We start from the raw sequence: 19,809 nt of genomic DNA on the forward strand, positions 1-19,809 counted from the left end.
AGGAAACTCCCCAGACCTTAATCCCATTGAGAACTTGTGGTCAATCCTCAAGAGGCGGGTGGACAAACAAAAACCCACAAATTCTGACAAAGTCCAAGCATTGATTATGCCAGAATGCACACATCAACTTCATGTAATTGTCAATAAAAGCCTTTGACACTTATGAAATGCTTGTAATTATACTTCAGTATTCCATAGTAAAGTCTGACAAAAATATCTAAAGACGCTGAGGCAGCACACTTTGTGAAAATGTATATTCGTGTCATTCTCAAACCTTTTTCCATGACTGTAGTTATATTTCCGTCAGTGGGAGCTGGTGGGTGGAGCTATAGGAGACTATAGGAGATTATAGATTATATAGAAGATTGATTGTATATTATATAGAAGATTGATTGATTGATTTGGTGATTGTCATGGCTGGAATGGAATAAATGGAACGGATGTGTTTGATACGGTTACAATCCGTCCTCCTGTAGCTCCTCTCACCAGCCTCAACTGATTGACATTATCATTGGTCTGTAGCGTGTAGTAAATAACCCATCCACAAGGTGATGCTGTGGCGTTTGTTTGGGCTCGCCACCCGCTGACAAAAACGAAAAGACAACGCGGAAGTAAAACTTCGAGCGGGTTTGTTTTGTTCTTGCCCACCATTCTTTCCTCGTGGACGAAGCCATACTAGCTGAATACCCAACTCTCCGTCGACAGAAACATGTCTAAACTACAATTGTTTCGTGTGTTTTTAAATGAGCGTTTAACAGCGGCAGCTTTGGAGATTTTCGGGGTAGTTGAAGAAACGGTAGCGGACTACCAGGAGGAGAATGATCGGCTACGGAGACTGCTGCGGGTCACACCGGAGATAAAACGATGCAGAATAGGTTCGTATGTAGATCTACTGATAGCTAGCAGATCTGCTCAATAAATAAACTGTTTAGGGGTTCAGTGATCATCATTTCAATATGCCTTAACTGTTTGGTAACCGTTTCTAAACCCTGAGGCCCAACATCGTCAGACTTCCGGGAACGCTTGCGAGGCAAGACTCGGCAGACCAGACCGGGGTTTGAGAAGTCAATGAGAGAAGTGAAATATTCCTCCTTAGTTGTTCATTTTCTCGATTTCTAAAAGCACAACCTAGATTCAGACGAATGTTTTAAGTAGGTGAACATGTCATTACTACAACCTTATCAAGGGGCAAACTGACACGTTTTGATTTTCGTCAAAAACTAGTTTATATCTAAGAGTTGATGGCTTGCACATGCGCAGTTCGGCGGGAGACTAATGTTGACATTCTCACCTGGGGTGTGCTCAGTTCGCTTGAACCCGATTAAGTGTTTCTGCTAATTAGATTAGCTAGCTAACGTCGTCATGACATTGCCCTACAGGCGTGATCTGGGATTTCTATTGGAGAATCCGTTTCTACATATCTTCCTACCTATCTTTTTCTAATACCATTGCTAAAACACATTCTCATTAAAACCAGTAAATCATTCCACTTTATAAATGAACTTGTATTATTTTTTACATTAGATAATAAGCTATTTATTTCTAACGTTTATTGATAAGTAATTGAAGTAGATTCTAGTTGATCAATTATTTAATAGGATTTTTTTTGTTAACTTGAATCTACTTCCCCAGAGGCCTTAATTGAATCAATAATGAAGTGGGGTTACCCTGCCTGTTTTGGTAAAAAGGTGATGATGAGCCTGGAGAAATGAAACCACTCTCAAATTCATAGACTGAGATATGGATGCAAGGACTGACCATCCATGATATCAACATTAAAATATAAGCTTGTTAACTCCAATGTTTGTAAACGATGTAAATATAGCCTCAAAAACATGGTTGGAACTATGTGTTCTGATGGGGGATGACAGTTGAACTATGTGTTCTGATGGGGGATGACAGTTGAACTATGTGTTCTGATGGGGGATGACAGTTGAACTATGTGTTCTGATGGGGGATGACAGTTCAACTATGTGTTCTGATGGGGGATGACAGTTGAACTATGTGTTCTGATGGGGGATGACAGTTGAACTATGTGTTCTGATGGGGGATGACAGTTGAACTATGTGTTCTGATGGGGGATGACAGTTGAACTATGTGTTCTGATGGGGGATGACAGTTGAACTATGTGTTCTGATGGGGGATGACAGTTGAACTATGTGTTCTGATGGGGGATGACAGTTGAACTATGTGTTCTGATGGGGGATGACAGTTGAACTATGTGTTCTGATGGGGGATGACAGTTGAACTATGTGTTCTGATGGGGGATGACAGTTGAACTATGTGTTCTGATGGGGGATGACAGTTGAACTATGTGTTCTGATGGGGGATGACAGTTGAACTATGTGTTCTGATGGGGGATGACAGTTGAACTATGTGTTCTGATGGGGGATGACAGTTGAACTATGTGTTCTGATGGGGGATGACAGTTGAACTATGTGTTCTGATGGGGGATGACAGTTGAACTATGTGTTCTGATGGGGGATGACAGTTGAACTATGTGTTCTGATGGGGGATGACAGTTCAACTATGTGTTCTGATGGGGGATGACAGTTGAACTATGTGTTCTGATGGGGGATGACAGTTGAACTATGTGTTCTGATGGGGGATGACAGTTCAACTATGTGTTCTGATGGGGGATGACAGTTGAACTATGTGTTCTGATGGGGGATGACAGTTGAACTATGTGTTCTGATGGGGGATGACAGTTGAACTAAGCTCATGAGGCATTTATACATTCTATTCTTCAAGAATCATTTATAAGTCAAAACAGTTATGTAGCAATTAAGGATTCTAGCTTTAACTTCTAATTGACCCCAACCCTGATGTCTAAAAGCTGTATAGATAACCTATGCTCCTCTCTCCTTTCCTCCAGACTACCTGCAGCTCTCTGTCTCTGAGGAGGGGGTTCTCCCTGATCAGCAGCACTGTGAGCAGGAGTGGAGCCCCAGTCTGGGGCAGGAGAACCCAGAGCTTCCACAGATTAAAGAGGAACAGGAGGAACTCAGGACCAGTCAGGAGGAAGACCAGCTTCAAGGGCTGGAGGCTGATATCATAGAGTTCAAATTCACTCCTTCCTGTGTGAAAAATGAATGTGATCAGGAGGACCCACTTCAGTCCTTGACTCTTCCCCAAACCCAGACTGTGGAGAACAGAGAGAGTGATCCTAAACAAGTGGTTCTCACACCTTTTGTTACTGTGACCCACCTTAAGGGTCTCAACATTCCCTGTGACCCTCCAGATAATCAAAACAATGCCTCCAGCCACAGCTCAGCCGTAAGCAGAAACCCAGTAGGACTTGACAGCAGCCCACCATTGGATCCCAGCCCATCATTGGATCCAAACCCATTGATGGGGGAACACTGTTTCAAACCCAGCACCATGTCTAGAAAAACTCACCACTGCCGTGACTGTGGTGAAATGTTTGCTCTGAAAGCTGACCTGAAGAGTCATGTGACTCTCGCCATGCAGAGACCCAGCGAATGCCGCGTCTGCAGAAAACACTACAACTCCAGCTGTAAACTGACGGCCCATGTCCGACTCTGTCGCGGCAGGAAACCCTGCACCAGCCCTGTTTGTAGCAAGAACTTCAAACTCAAAGCAGATCTGTCCAAGCACATGAGGATTCACACAGGGGAGAAATCATTTAGTTGTGGAGACTGTGGGAAGCGCTTCAATCGCAAGGGGAACCTTACTGATCATATTCCGATTCACACAGGAGAGAAAGCATTTAGCTGTGCTGACTGCGGAAAAAGATTCAGTCAGAAGGGGACCCTACGGAAGCATAGACTGACTCACACAGGAGAGAAACAATTTATCTGTGGAGACTGTGGGAAAAGCTTCTATCAGAGAGGGGACCTAAGTAGGCATATACGGACTCACACAGGAGAGAAACTTTTTATATGTGGTGACTGTGGGAAAAGCTTCAATTTGAAGGGGAACCTAAAGAAGCATGAACTGACTCACACAGAAGATAAACCATTTAGCTGTGCTGACTGTGGGAAACGTTTCAATCACAAGTCTAACTTACTGACGCATGTTAAAAACATCCACAAAGGAGGAAAACAGGAGGAAATGTTAAGGAACTGTTTAGTCACAAGATTAGAATAAAAAGGCAGGATGTGGACAATACTCTGAGTACACGCTCATAGACTCACATCTATTGGTTGGTGGAGGACAGCATGATGATACCTCTCCTAGGGACCTGCTCTCCATGCTTCAGGATTAAAGTTCCTCTGGTCTCTGATCTATTCTATTGGTAACCTGCTGTTTCTCTCCACAGTGCTCTGCTACTCTCTGGTCTAGTTACTTTACATCTGTCTGGAGGGAGAGAGAGAGAGAGGTCACAGAATGAGGTTTCTAGTCTCAACACTCTCCAAGGCTTTTTAGAGGAAAATACCTTTTTAGAAGAAAATACCTCTAACAGTGTCACAGCTAACCCGTTTGTAAAATGTATGCCCTTTGGATAAAATCTCCTGCTAAATGGCATATACAATGGAGTCTGAACTGATTGACGTCCTTGATAAATATGAGCAATCATGACTGTATAAAATAAATCATTCAAATGCTGAGCTATTTTGTATGCTTAAAAAAAATGGGAAAGTATATTATTTTAAATGAATATAAATGCTCATAGAAATATATTTTTTCCCTCAAAAGAGTGGTGGTAAACATTGACACCCCTGAAGATTGTAATAAATAAAGTAGATGAAATACGAAATCGAGCCTGTGACTCTATGAACTCTACAAAAGTTTGTTTTCGTTTCAGATTATTTTGTGCCCAGTAGAAATGAATGGTAAATAATGTTGTCATTTTGGAGTCCGTTTTATTGCAATAAGAATACCTTTTGGGGGAAAATTGTATAAAATAATACCTTATAGCTCAGTATTTGAATGATTTATTTTATACATTATTGCTAATCTTTATCAAAGATAATTTGATAATCAATTATTGTAGATCCCACTGTATTATGAACTCAGTGGCGACACTTCTGCTTTCCTACCACTAGATGGCACTGTTTAAGATGTCTCCCCACTAGATTGCCCTGTTTAAGATGTGACTGCAGTATCTCAGTATATCAAACCTTACTAAACACATTGTATTACAACCAAACAAGCTCATGCTAAACTGAACCAGACATGACTGACCTGGACTGACCCTGGGAATGAGGGGAGATGTTGTAGATGTTGTGTACTGTGGGGTCAGAGGTGACTGTAAATCAGGATTAGGTTCACAACACCAGGAGAGTCAAAGTAAACAGGTGTGTGTTATCCAGATTGACCACAATGTGGAGGAGTGGGACTTTCACTGTATGCATTAGTCTACTACAATAGAAAGAGGTGTAGATGAGGTATCTGCTTAAATGCTCCCAGAAAGAGGACATCTTTTGTCTTGCACAACAGGACATTATAGAGAGAGAGTCACAACACTCTCCTGTTTCTCTCTACTAGATCTAAACTCTAGGAAAAAAGAAACATCCCTTTTTCAGGACTCTGTCATTCAAAGATAATTCAGAAAAGTCCAAATAACTTCACAGATCTTCATTGTAACGGGTTTTTAACACTTTTTTTGCTGAGTTTAGTATCCTGTGGAATGAAACAGAAGTCAGTGTTCTGGGAACAGTATTTTTTCTCCTCTCTCTCTAGGCCGTCCTGTCCTGTGCATGAGTGTGACTGTCTTGGGGGGAAAAGTCAATAATTCCTTTTGAAAGGTAATGTGAAAAAAGCTAGCCAAAATCAAGGTGGACAGTTCAGGAATTCTTAAGTCGGAACAATCCTTGTTCAGCAGGAAACATTATTTTTATAGTTGAAAAAAATAGATTTTGTTGCATTATTTGAGTAAAACAATGTAGGGGAATTTGATCATATTTGTAGTATTATTAATTTCCATGTCTGTACTTTGCTCTTGTCTGGAGTAAATGATCCCAAATTCAAACCCTCAAAGTGTTTTAAAATTCTAAAAACAAACAATAATAAATGTTAACTAAAAGTATCATATATAGATCCTTGTAATAATCCTGTCTGACTTGAAATAATATTTATCTCAAAACTGTGATTCCTAAAAAACGTGTCCGGAGATTAGGTCAACTCATTCAGATTTGTCTAAAATGAATAAATGAATCAGGAATGAGCAAGGACTCCTTCTTCATCTCCTCATTACTTGCAGTGCAACAAGACCAGTGTGTTCTGTTCTAAACTTTTGATAGATTTAAACACATAAGATTGAAATCACCATATTCACAACCATAAACTATCACCTCCATCTCCCTGATAGAATAGTATATTTGGTTCAAACATGTTGAAGCAACTGAGGAAAAAGAAAATTGCTACTTTGCATACCACTTGAATGAAGAAACATAACATTTTTGTCAACTCTGTATAACATCAGATTTTTGGATGTTCACCATTCTTTCCTCGTGGATGTAAACATACTAGCTGAATACCAAACTCTCCGTTGACTGAAACATGTCAAAACTACAGTTGTTTCGTGTGTTTTTAAATGAGCGTTTAAGCGCGGCAGCTGGCGAGATTTTTGGGGCAGTTGAAGAAACGGTAGCGGAGTACCACGAGGAGAATGATCGGAGACTGCTGCAGGGGGTACCGGTACAGAGTCAATGTGTGGGGGCACAGGTTAGTTGAAGTAATAAGTATATGTTGTGACTATGCCTAGATATCATGGTCCAAACACACTAAGACAGCTGTGAAGAGGGCACGACAAAGCCTCTTCCCCCTCAGGAGTCTGAAAACATTTAGCGTGGGTCCTCATCCTCAAAAGGTTCCAGAGCTGCACCATCGAGAGCATCCTGACTGGTTGCATCGGGCCAGGCTTCCTGCTATCCAGGGCCTCTATACCAGGCGGTGTCAGAGGAAGGCTCTAAAAATTGTCAGACTCCAGCCACCCTAGTCATAGACTGTTCTCTCTGCTACCGCAAGGCAGGCGGTACAGGAGCACCAAGTCTAGGTCCAAAAGGCTTAACAGCTTCTACCCCCAAGCCATAAGACTCCTAAATGGCTAACCAGCAAGCAGGTGTGTTGTTACCAACCCTTACCACCTGGGGGTGGCCCGTCAGGAAGTCCAGGATCCAGTTGTAGAGGGAGGTGTTTAGTCAGGATCCTTAGCTTAGGGATGAGCTTTGAGGGCACTATGGTGTTGAACGCTGAGGTGTAGTCAATGAACAGCATTCTCACATAGGTGTTCCTTTTGTCTAGGTGGGAAAGGGCAGTGTGGAGGGCAATAGAGATTGCATCATCTGTGGATCTGTTGGGGTGGTATGCAAATTGGAGTGGTTCTAGGGTTTCTGAGATAATGGTGTTGATGTGAGCCATGACCAGCTATATAAACCACATCCTCTGCAAACACGCCTTGAATCCATGTGTTTGACATGTGGGAGGGGACCAGTATGATCCAACTTTATCAATGTAGAAGCAACAGTCATTTCTCATACTTTGGTCTGGTTTCCTTCAAATATCAGTTTCATGAAAAACAGATTAAAGAGGAACAGGAGGAACTCGGGACCAGTCAGGAGGAAGATCAGCTTCAAGGGCTGGAGGCTGATATCAAATTCACTCCTTCCTGTATGAAAAGTGAATGTGATAAGGAGGACCCACCTCAGTCCTTGACCCTTCCCCAAAACCAGACTGTGGAGAACAGAGAGAGTGACCCTAAACAAGTGGAACTCACACATTTTCTTACTGTGACCCACCTTAAGGGTCTCTACATTTCCTGTGACCCTCCAGAGGATCAAAACAATGCCTCTAGCCACAACTCATCTGTAAGCAGAATCGTAGTAGGACTTGACAGCAGCCCACCATTGGATCCCAGCCTTCCATTGGATCCCAGCCTTCCATTGGATCCCAGCCCACCATTGGATCCCAGCCTTCCATTGGATCCCAGCCCACCATTGGATCCCAGCCCACCATTGGATCCCAGCCCACCATTGGATCCCAGCTTTCCATTGGATCCCAGCCCACCATTGGATCCCAGCCTTCCATTGGATCCCAGCCTTCCATTGGATCCCAGCCTTCCATTGGATCCCAGCCTTCCATTGGATCCCAGCCCACCATTGGATCCCAGCCCACCATTGGATCCCAGCCCTCCATTGGATCCCAGCCTTCCATTGGATCCCAGTCCTCCATTGGATCCCAACCCATCGATGGCGGAACATTGTTTCAAACCCAGCACGTCTAGAAAAACTCACCACTGCCGTGACTGTGGTGAAATGTTTGCTCTGAAAGCTGACCTGAAGAGTCATGTGACTCTCTACTTCTGCAGAAAACGATACAACTCCACCTGTAAGCTGAAGGCCCATGTCCGCTTCTGTCAAAGTGGAAAACTCTGCACCTGTTCTATTTATGGCAAGACTTTCAAACTCAAAGGAGATCTGTCCAAGCACATGAGGATTCACACAGGGGAGAAATAATTTAAGTGTGGTCACTGTGGGATAAGCTTTGCTTGCAAGCAACACGTAACAATGCACATGGTGACTCACACAGGAGAGAAACCATTTAGCTGTGGTGACTGCGGGAAGAGTTTTAGTCAAAAGGGGACCCTAACCTCGCATATACGGACTCATACAGGAGAGAAACCATTTCGCTGTGGTGATTGTGGGAAATGTTTCAGTTATAAACGGACCTTATCTTTACATATGCTGACTCACACAGGAGAGAAATCATGACTGTGGGAAATGTTTCAGTTATAAACGGACCTTATCTTTACATATGCTGACTCACACAGGAGAGAAATCATGACTGTGGGAAATGTTTCAGTTATAAACGGACCTTATCTTTACATATGCTGACTCACACAGGAGAGAAACCATGACTGTGGGAAAGTTTTAATCAGAAGGGGAGCCTAGGGACCATAAACTGATTCTGTGACATCTATTTCTCCCTCCAGACAGATGTAAAGTAACTAGACCAGAGAGTAGCAGAGAGCACTGTGGAGAGAAACAGCAGGTTACCAATAGAATAGATCAGAGACCAGAGAAACTTTAATCCTGAAGCATGGAGAGCAGGTCCCTAGGAGAGGTATCATCGTATTGTCCTCCACCAACCAATAGATGTGAGTCTATGAGCGTGTACTCAGTCTCTCAACACTCTCCGGGGCTTTTTAGAGGAAAATACTGCCTTTTCAGGTCATGTCACAAGTCTGACAGTGGCACTGCTAATGAACTCAGTGCTGACATTTCTCCTTTCTCCCCACTAGATGGCTCTGTTGGACATGTTACCCATTACTTAACACACACACTGTATTACAGCTAAACAGGACCAGACATGACTGACCATAAGGGGATGTCATCGAATAGATGTTGTGTACTGCGGGGTCAAGGGTGACTGTAAAATTATTTGGTTGTCAACACCAGGAGTGTCAAAGTACAAACATGTATGTTATCCAGATTTATCCCAATGTGAAGGAGTATACATTAATACAATAGAAAGAGGTGTAGATGAGGTATCTGCTTAAATGTTCCCAGAAAGAGGACTTATTTCATTCTATACATACAGGCTTCTAGACTAATGCATGTTGAGTAAATAAAACTAAACACATGTTTGCTCCTCAGTGTCCCTCTGATTAAGAGGTGTCTGCATCACATCCTACTGCAGCAAAAGGACATCTTAAGGGTTGATGTATAACTATAAATGTTGTTTTAAGTTCTGAATCTAGAAAGACATGCCAAAATGCCCGCCGTCCGGTAATTCGATCATGATTACTAAGTTTAGATAGCTAAGCCGTTAAACTAATTTACCAGTCTAAAAAATGTTAGCTGACATAAGATAATTGAGTGACTGTCAGTGGCTGATATATCAAGAGAGAAACTGCTGATGCACAACTACATTTCAATATTGCACCTTGTGTATTTTACTACATTACATTAGATATTATAACGCCCAACAATTAGTGGAGACCCCAACTGAATTTTTTTTAATGATTTAACTGCTTACGGAAATTGATCTGAGGGCCTTCAAAAGGCTGGGTCACCAGTTAACCATCCCTGATATAGTACTATTAAATAAAACAAAACGTTTGGAGATTTGTATTACATATTTGAATAATCTAATGTTAGAATGACACAATCAAGGACTTTAAACAGTTGTTGGACAATAAATGTAAACATGAACTTCCTTTTATGGGGTTAGATGGAGTTGACATAAATCCACTTAGTTGCATTTTCAGAAAACATCCTAATTTTTTAAATGTATATCTGGTTCATCAAAATGTATATTTCAAATGTTGTTTATATGAAGAAAAATATTTGTGTGAAAAAGGTGGAGTTTGTCCCGTCTTTCAAGAATCCCTGAGCTACAGCATCTATTCCCAGTATCATTGGTCTGTAGCCTGTAGTAAAACCCGATCACCATGGGGGCGCTGTGATTTGTTTCTGGTCTCGTTTCCCGCTGACAAAAACAGAACAAAACAATACGGAAGTAAAACGGTAGGGAGAGTTTGTTTGGGTTTGTTTGTCCTCGTCCGCGAAAACATACATGCTGAATACCCAACTTTCAGTCGACTAAAACATGTCTAAACTCCAGTCGTTTCGTGTGTTTTTAAATGAGCGTTTAACGGCGGCAGCTGTGGAGATTTTCGGGGCAGTTGAAGAAACGGTAGCGGAGTACCACGAGGAGAATGATCGGTTACGGAGACTGCTGCGGATCACACCGGAGATAAAACTATGTAGGATAGGTTCGTATGTAGATCTTCAGATGGCTACGCTGAACAAAAATATAAATACATTTAACAATTTCTAACATTTTACTAAGTTACAGTTAACATAAGGAATTAAATCAATTGAAATAAATTCATTGTGCCCTAATCTATGGATTTCACATTAACGGGAATGCAGATATCCATCTGTTGGTCACATATATCTTAAAAAGGTAGGGGGGGGGTTGATCAGAAATCTGTTCAGATCTGGTGTCACCACAATTTTATTTGTAACTGTAGCGAGGCTATATACAGGGGGTACCGGTACAGAGTCAGTGTGGGGGGCACATGTTAGTCGAGGTAATTGAGGTAATATGTACATGTAGATAGAGTTAAAGTGAGTATGCATAGATATCATGGTCCAAACACACTAAAACAGTTGTGAAGAGGGCACGACAAAGCCTATTCCACCTCAGGAGACTGAACATATTTTGTAATTGTCCTCAGATCCTCAAAAGGTTCTACAGCTGGACCATCGAGAGCATCCTGACTGGTTGCATTACTGCCTGGTATGGCAACTGCTTCGGGGCCAAGCTTCCTGCCATCCAGGACCTCTATACCAGACGGTGTCAGAGGAAGGCCCTAAAAATTGTCAGACTTCAGCCACCCTAGTCATAGACTGTTCTGTCTGTTAATGCACAGCAAGCGGTACTGGAGTACCAAATCTAGGTCCAAAAGGCTTCCTAACAGCTTTTACTCCCAACCCATGGATTTGTTGGGGCGGTATGCAAATTGGTGTGGGTCTAGGGTTTGGTGTTGATGTGAGCCATGACCAGCTATATAAACCACGCCCCTCTGCAAACACGACTTCTCCGATGTTTGTGACAATGCAGTACTTATTTAAAGAGAAGAGAATATTATGTTAGCACACATTAAAATTAAGTGATGTCACCTTGTCCCCTTAATAATGAGTCCAAGTGTTTGACATGGGGGAGGGGACCAGTAACTTTATGATCAAACTTTATCAATGTAGAAGCAACAGTCATTTTCACACTTTGGTCATCATACTTTAATCTGGTTTCCTTCAAATATCATCCAATTTCATGAAACACATACTTCTGACTGCTCATGGCCTTTAACTATCCACGTGCTCTGGCAGAGTTCCTGGTCACATGCTGTTTTCAATTAGAGAAATTGGTTCTTGAGTTCAGTTCTGCTTTAAGAAGATGCATTTTAGAAATAGGTGGGTTTATGACTGTGGCTGTGCCAGCTAGTGACGACTGTCTAAAGGCTCTATAGATAACCTTTGCTCCTCGCTCCTTTCCTCCAGACTCCCTGCAGCTCTCTGTCTCTGAGGAGGAGGTTCTCCCTGAGCAGCAGCACTGTGAGCAGGAGTGGAGCCCCAGTCTGGGGCAGGAGAACCCAGAGCTTCCACAGATTAAAGAGGAACAGGAGGAACTCAGGACCAGTCAGGAGGAAGACCAGCTTCAAGGGCTGGAGGCTGATTTCAAAATCACTCCTTCCTGTGTGAAAAGTGAATGTGACCAGGAGGACCCATTTCAGTCCTTCACTTCTCCCCAAACCCAGACTGTGGAGAACAGAGAGAGTGATCCTAAACAAGTGGTTCTCACACCTTTTGTTACTGTGACCCACCTTAAGGGTCTCAACATTCCCTGTGACCCTCCAGATAATCAAAACAATGCCTCCAGCCACAGCTCCACCTTAAGCAGCGACCCAGCGGCACTTGACAGCAGCCCATCGTTGGATCCCAGCCCATCGATGGCGGAACATTCTTCCAGCACGTCTAGAAAAACTCACCACTGCTGTGAATGTGGTGAAAACTTTGCTCTGAAAGCTGACCTGCAGAGGCATATGACTCTCTACAAGAAGAGACTCCGTGAATGCAGTTTCTGCAGAAAACGCTGCACCTCCACCTGTAAACTAAAGGCCCATATCCGCCTCTGTCACAGTGGGAGACCCTGCACCTGCCCTGTTTGTGCCAAGACCTTCAAACTCAAAGGATATCTGTCCAAGCACATGAGGATTCACACAGGAGTGGGAGAGAAACCATTTAGCTGTGGAGACTGTGGGAAAAGCTTTAATTTGAAGGGGAACCTAAAGAACCATATGTTGACTCACACAGGAAATAAATCATTTAGCTGTGGAGACTGTGGGAAAAGCTTCATTCATAAGTGGAACCTAAGGAGCCATATGCTGACTCACACAGGAGAGAAACCATTTAGCTGTGGAGACTGTGGGAAAAGCTTCAATCAGGAGGGGAACCTACGGATCCATAAACGGACTCACACAGGAGGGAAACCATTTAGCTGTGATAACTGTGGGAAAAGCTTTAATCAGAAGGGGTCCCTAAAGAAGCATAAACTGACTCACACAGGAGAGAAACCATTTAGCTGTGGTGACTGTGGGAAAAGCTTCAATCAGAAGGGGAACCTAAGAAACCATAAACTCACTCACACAGGAGAGAAACCATTTAGCTGTAATGATTGCGGGAAAAGCTTCACTCAAAAGTCTAACTTACTGACGCATGTGAAAAAAATACACAAAGGAGGAAAACAGGATTAAAACTGAAAGAAAGAACATTATGACAAAGATCTATTTAGTCACAAGATGAACTTAAAAAGTCAGGATGTGGACGATTCTGAGTTACACGCTCAGACAAACATAGCTGGAATAAGTAAATGAAGTCTGAGAGAATGGTCAGATTAACTGATGACTAAAATATTAGTGCAGATGGCATTGTTTTGTTACGTGCATAGATGTATTATAGGTAATGAATGAGCAGGGAACTTCTGAAATTCTACAGATTTTGTGGCACAGCAGGAATACACACAAACCAAAAAGTAAAATAATGGAATTAAGGAATATATAAATATTAGGACGAGCCATGTCAGAGTGGCATTGACTAAAATACAGTAGAACAGAATATATTATATACATATGAGATGAGTAAAGCAGTATGTAAATATTATTAAAGTGACTAGTGTTCCATTATGCAAGTGGCCAGTGAATTCATGTCTATGTATATAGGGCAGCAGCCTCTAAGGTTCAGGGTTAGGTAACTGGGTGGAAACCGCCTAGGGGAACATTCTCAAATATGTGGGTGTAAAACACTGTTAAAAGCACGGTTTGTGTAGGGGTGGCTGTCCCTAGCATTGCCAAAAGACAAAGAGCTGTGACTGGATCAGTGGTTCACCAATCAGGGCCTTGATGGGCTTGGCAACAGTAACAAAGGGTGATGTGTAATGAAACTAGGGTGCGTGTGCCCTGGGTAAACCATTTTTTTTGGGGGGGGGGGGGATTGGGCATTTCTTTATGAGCATCGGGTAACGTCCTCGGAACAAACCGGGAACTAGACAAAAACCTCCAGGAGAGAGCATGGCACAACGTCCCATGAACCTTTAGGGACCATGACACAACATCCCAATAATTCCTTAAAAACGTCCTCGAGACCAGCCAGGAATTAGACAGATCCTCTAGGGAACCATGACACAACGTCCTGACGACTTTAGGCGACCATTTTGTGACATCCTGGGAGGTCCCAACGACTCATTGTTTACATGGAAGTTATGTTATTCATTAAATAAGTAACATTTACTTTTTTTTTTATTAACCCATGTTTTTTTACAGTTTTTCTGCTACAAAAGTGTGCAATGCTGTGATCAAGGCAAAAGGGGGGCTACTTTGAAGAATCTCAGATATAAAATATATTTTGATTTGTTTAACACTTTTTTTGGTTACTACATGATTCCATATGTGTTAGTTCATAGTTTTGATGTCTTCACTATTATTCTACAACGTATAAAATAGAACAAATAAAACCCGCAGGAATTAGTAGGTCTGGTACTGTACAGTCGGCCAAAAGGTTTGAGAATGACACAAATATTAATTTCGCAAAGTTTGCTGCTTCAGTGTCTTTAGATATTTTTGTCAGATGTTACTATGGAATACTGAAGTATAATTACAAGCATTTCATAAGTGTCAAAGCCTTTTATTGACAATTACATGAAGTTGATGTAAAGAGTCAATATTTGCAGTGTTGACCCTTCTTTTTCAAGGCCTCTGCAATCCGCCCTGGCATGCTGTCAATTAACTTCTGGGCCACATCCTGACTGATGGCAGCCCATTCTTGCGTAATTAATGCTTGGAGTTTGTCAGAATTTGTGGGTTTTTGTTTGTCCACCCGCCTCTTGAGGATTGACCACAAGTTCTCAATGGGTTTAAGGTCTGGAGTTTCCTGGCCATGGACCCAAAATATTTATGTTTTGGTCCCTGAGTCACTTATCAATTTTGCCTTATGGCAAGGTGCTCCATCATGCTGGAAAATACATTGTTCGTCGCCAAACTGTTCCTGGGAGAAGTTGCTCTCGGAGGATGTGTTGGTACCATTCTTTATTCATGGCTGTGTTCTTAGGCAAAATTGTGAGTGAGCCCACTCCCTTGGCTGAGAAGCAACCCCACACATGAATGGTATCAGGATGCTTTACTGTTGGCATGACACAGGACTGATGGTAGCGTTCACCATGTCTTCGCCGGACAAGCTTTTTTCCGGATGCCCCAAACAATCGGAAAGGGGATTCATCAGAGAAAATGACTCTACCCCAGTCCTCAGCAGTCCAATCCCTGTACCTTTTGAAGAATATCAAAGCAATGATGAAGACACGTGTTTCCTTGCAGGTAACCATGGATGACAGAGGAAGAACAATAATTCCAAGCACCACCCTCCTTTTGAAGCTTCCAGTCTGTTATTCGAACTCAATCAGCATGACAGAGTGATCTCTGGCCTTGTCCTTGTCAACACTCACACCTGTGTTAACGAGAGAATCATTGACATGATGTCAGCTGGTCCTTTTGTGGCAGGGCTGAAATGCAGTGGAAATGTTTTGGGGGATTCAGTTCATTTGCATGGCAAATGATCACTCTTCATAACATTCTGGAGTATATGCAAATTGCCATCATCCAAACTGAGGTAGCAGACTTTGTGAAAATTAATATATGTAATTCTCAACACTTTTGGCCACGACTGCACATACAGTAATTACAGAATAATACATGACTGAACATAGACTCCTTACTCCCACCCTCAGCCACTCTCAGCCTATCGCCATAGACCACCGTCGTTTGGTTTACATGTGCCATATATTTTTGAATTGTGCTGTGATGTTTTATATACATTTTGAACCTTTCTAATCGTATAGTATCCACAGATTGTGAGCCAGAGATGTCAACTTTTACTACCAGTAATATTATTTGACTGACTGTGGCTTTCCAAATTGCCCAACACTGCTATTTGTAAGGTTCATTTTAAATGAATGTTGTTGTTTTTTTTTACCATTCCTGAACCTGTGACCAGAGACAAGCTACATAGGGGCAATACCAAAATAAATGATGTACGGAGTCTGTCTCTGCAGCCAAATCTACAGAGTTGAGATTATTGTATGCCCCATATACAGTGCCTTGCGAAAGTATTCGGCCCCCTTGAACTTTGCGACCTTTTGCCACATTTCAGGCTTCAAACATAAGATATAAAACTATTTTTTTGTGAAGAATCAACAACAAGTGGGACACAATCATGAAGTTGAATGACATTTATTGGATATTTCAAACTTTTCTAACAAATCAAAAACTGAAAAATTGGGCGTGCAAAATTATTCAGCCCCCTTAAGTTAATACTTTGTAGCGCCACCTTTTGCTGCAATTACAGCTGTAAGTCGCTTGGGGTATGTCTCTATCAGTGTTGCACATCGAGAGACTGACATTTTTTCCCATTCCTCCTTGCAAAACAGCTCGAGCTCAGTGAGATTGGATGGAGAGCATTTGTGAACAGCAGTTTTCAGTTCTTTCCACAGATTCTCGATTGGATTCAGGTCTGGACTTTGACTTGGCATTCTAACACCTGGATATGTTTATTTTTGAACCATTCCATTGTAGATTTTGCTTTATGTTTTGGATCATTGTCTTGTTGGAAGACAAATCTCCATCCCAGTCTCAGGTCTTTTGCAGACTCCATCAGGTTTTCTTCCAGAATGGTCCTGTATTTGGCTCCATCCATCTTCCCATCAATTTTAACCATCTTCCCTGTCCCTGCTGAAGAAAAGCAGGCCCAAACCATGATGCTGCCACCACCATGTTTGACAGTGGGGATGGTGTGGTCAGGGTGATGAGCTGTGTTGCTTTTACGCCAAACATAACGTTTTGCATTGTTGCCAAAAAGTTCAATTTTGGTTTCATCTGACCAGAGCACCTTCTTCCACATGTTTGGTGTGTCTCCCAGGTGGCTTGTGGCAAACTTTGAACAACACTTTTTATGGATATCTTTAAGAAATGGCTTTCTTCTTGCCACTCTTCCATAAAGGCCAGATTTGTGCAATATACGACTGATTGTTGTCCTATGGACAGAGTCTCCCACCTCAGCTGTGGATCTCTGCAGTTCATCCAGAGAGATCATGGGCCTCTTGGCTGGCATCTCTGATCAGTCTTCTCCTTGTATGAGCTGAAAGTTTAGAGGGACGGCCAGGTCTTGGAAGATTTCAGTGGTCTGATACTTTATTATCGCTTGCACAGTGCTCCTTGGGATGTTTAAAGCTTGGGAAATCTTTTTGTATCCAAATCCGGCTTTAAACTCCTTCACAACAGTATCTCGGACCTGCCTGGTGTGTTCCTTGTTCTTCATGATGCTCTCTGCGCTTTAACTGACCTCTGAGACTATCACAGTGCAGGTGCATTTATACGGAGACTTGATTACACACAGGTGGATTGTATTTTATCATCATTAGTCATTTAGGTCAACATTGGATCATTCAGAGATCCTCACTGAACTTCTGGAGAGAGTTTGCTGCACTGAAAGTAAAGGGGCTGAATAATTTGCCGCCCAATTTTTGCTTGTTTCTGTTTATGATTTGTTAAAAAAGTTAGAAATATCCATAAATGTCGTTCCACTTCATTGCAATTTATTGACGGCAAATGACCCAAGCACTTCCCATTATTTTGCAGCCTGTATGGCGCAGCTGTCAACATTTGTGTCCTCAATAAAACGGGTATATTTTTCTGTTTATGCCAATTCTTTCCAGCCCATTTGTATCTTTACTATATGGCAGACAAACAAGTGCCCTACCTTCTCCCTCTTCCACTTGTCTCCTCCATTTTTGTGGTAATGCGTCAATCAGTTGGTTGTATGTTGGAGAGAGCAGACATTCCTATATATTTTCACTAGCTGAATATGTGACATAACTCCTCTGTTTCTATTCATAATATTAATAAATATAATATTTAAAGAAGTTTTTTATTAATCAGTATATTTGAGTTTAACCATAAAATTTGTTGTAATATATGTTCTATCTTTTCTGGAATTTGAACCACATTTGTATGGTGTTTAAGAAAGGGTGATACTTTAATTTCATTTTAAATTAGTCGGAAAATTAGAAGTTGTAATCTGCATGAAGGCAAAAAGGCTACTTTTTTAAACAAATTGCTTAATCTACTGGAGAACCATATTTGGGTTGAAGTAGAATTGATGTATGAGTGGAATCCTTTAATGAGCGGTTTAAAGCTTATATGTAACCATTTTAGCCCACAAACTCATGTTCATTATATAATAGGCACGTTTCATTTTGTATGGCTTAGCTTTCGAAATAAAATGATATATTTTGCTCATAGGATTTTAAAAACAAGTTGTCTGGAGTAGGCAGCCTCATTAGTAAGTAAGTCAACTGTGGTGGGACCAAAGAGTTAATCAATGTGAATTTTCCATAAACAGAAGTATTTGCCTCTCCATGGTTGCAGAATCTTATCTATTTTTGTTAACTTTCTATTGAAATTGATTGTGGTAAGTAAATTTATATTTTTTGAGATGTGAATACCAAGTATGTCTACTTCACCATCCGCCCATGTCACGCCCTGACCTTAGAGCGCCGTTTTATTTCTCTATTTGGTTAGGTCAGGGTGTAATTCGGGTGGGCATTCTATGTTGTTTGTTTCTAGGTTTTGGCCCGGTATGGTTCTCAATCAGGGACAGCTGTCTATCGTTGTCTCTGATTGGGAATCATACTTAGGCAGCCTTTTTTCCTTTTGTAGTTGGGTAGTTGTCTTCGCATGTATATAATTATTATAAAAAAATAAATGTCAGATATATTTTGCGAAGAGGGAACACTGAGTGGACCAAGAGTACCCTATTCTCCCTAGTAAGTGGTTCCATCCAAGGTGCACCATGGAGCATGCTGACAGGAAGCTAGATATTCTAGCACAGGGATGGGCCCACCTTTTGAAGGCCCTAGGATCAATTCCCACCCCCATAAAATATGATTTGTATTATTATACTTTTAACTGTCTGGGTTTCAACTTACATTTGTGAGTTAGGATAGTACAAAACACAAGGTGCAATGTGGACATTTGGTTGAGCAGAAACAGTTGTCTCTTATGTCAGTCACTGATAGTCACTCACTCAATTAGCCCATGTCAGCTAACATTTTCTAGTCTAGTGGTCGAATTACCAACCGGGGGGCCCACATTGATTTTATTAGTTAGTCTCACTCAGATATCATATTACAAATTGCAAACATGGACCATTTCTCTGTCGTGCTAAGCATTCAAAATGTAACAACTACTTTGGGTAAGAGAGAACATTTATTGAGTAAAAAGTAAAAGTTGTCAAAAACAAAATAGTAAAGTACAGATACCCCAAAATACGACTTCAGTAAAAATACTTTGAAGTACTACTTAAGTACTTTACACCACTGTCGGCTAGCTGGCCAATGAAGTGGATTTATTACACTAATGTGGATCCTTTCAGTAGGCTACAACAGCATGAGAAGTGAGAATGTGAATTGTATTTCTAATCTCTCTCTGTGTGTAGCGAGTTTAGAAGGGGTGAGTGTAACGGAGTTAAAATCATATCGAAAACTCATTCCACAGCAAGCTTGAAATGTCACCAATGGAACTATCGAAGTAGATATTTTCCATACTCAACAGTTGGTACGTTGTCAAGGAGAGCGGTCACATGTTTGCAAGCAGCGGATCACTGATGGGAGTCCAGTATGGGGGAAAGGACCGTGGAGGAAGCTATACTGTTACCAGACCACCTTTTCACAGGGATACTAGGAAAAACAGGAGTACAACCACATATAGAATAATGGTTAGTTTAAAAAAACTTT

General features: G+C 41.7%; 2 protein-coding genes across 3 annotated transcripts; both read left to right on the forward strand.

Annotated features, from left to right (window-relative positions):
* Positions 1 to 402: 402 nt before the first annotated feature.
* Positions 403 to 6,137, forward strand: LOC109884443 (zinc finger protein 41-like). Its single transcript, XM_020476416.2, has 2 exons — positions 403 to 875; positions 2,876 to 6,137. Exons 1-2 carry the CDS (start codon positions 710 to 712, stop codon positions 4,108 to 4,110), a joined length of 1,401 nt encoding a protein of 466 aa, XP_020332005.2. The 5' UTR covers positions 403 to 709; the 3' UTR covers positions 4,111 to 6,137.
* Positions 6,138 to 10,412: 4,275 nt separating this feature from the next.
* On the forward strand, positions 10,413 to 14,281 carry LOC109884441 (gastrula zinc finger protein XlCGF57.1-like). Of its 2 annotated transcripts, none has more exons than XR_004207838.1 (2): positions 10,413 to 10,681; positions 11,150 to 11,199. XR_004207838.1 is itself a non-coding variant. In XM_031817035.1 (2 exons), the coding sequence occupies exons 1-2, from the start codon at positions 10,516 to 10,518 to the stop codon at positions 13,223 to 13,225; spliced, it is 1,419 nt and encodes a 472-aa protein (XP_031672895.1). In that variant the 5' UTR covers positions 10,413 to 10,515; the 3' UTR covers positions 13,226 to 14,281. The 2 variants fall into 2 exon arrangements, 1 of the variants encoding a protein (XP_031672895.1); XM_031817035.1 differs by lacking the exon at positions 11,150 to 11,199 and adding an exon at positions 11,973 to 14,281.
* The last annotated feature ends 5,528 nt before the right edge of the window (positions 14,282 to 19,809 follow it).

This window comes from Oncorhynchus kisutch, unplaced genomic scaffold (genome assembly GCF_002021735.2).
Source record: "Oncorhynchus kisutch isolate 150728-3 unplaced genomic scaffold, Okis_V2 scaffold918, whole genome shotgun sequence".
In the NCBI taxonomy this organism is placed as follows: domain Eukaryota; kingdom Metazoa; phylum Chordata; class Actinopteri; order Salmoniformes; family Salmonidae; genus Oncorhynchus; species Oncorhynchus kisutch.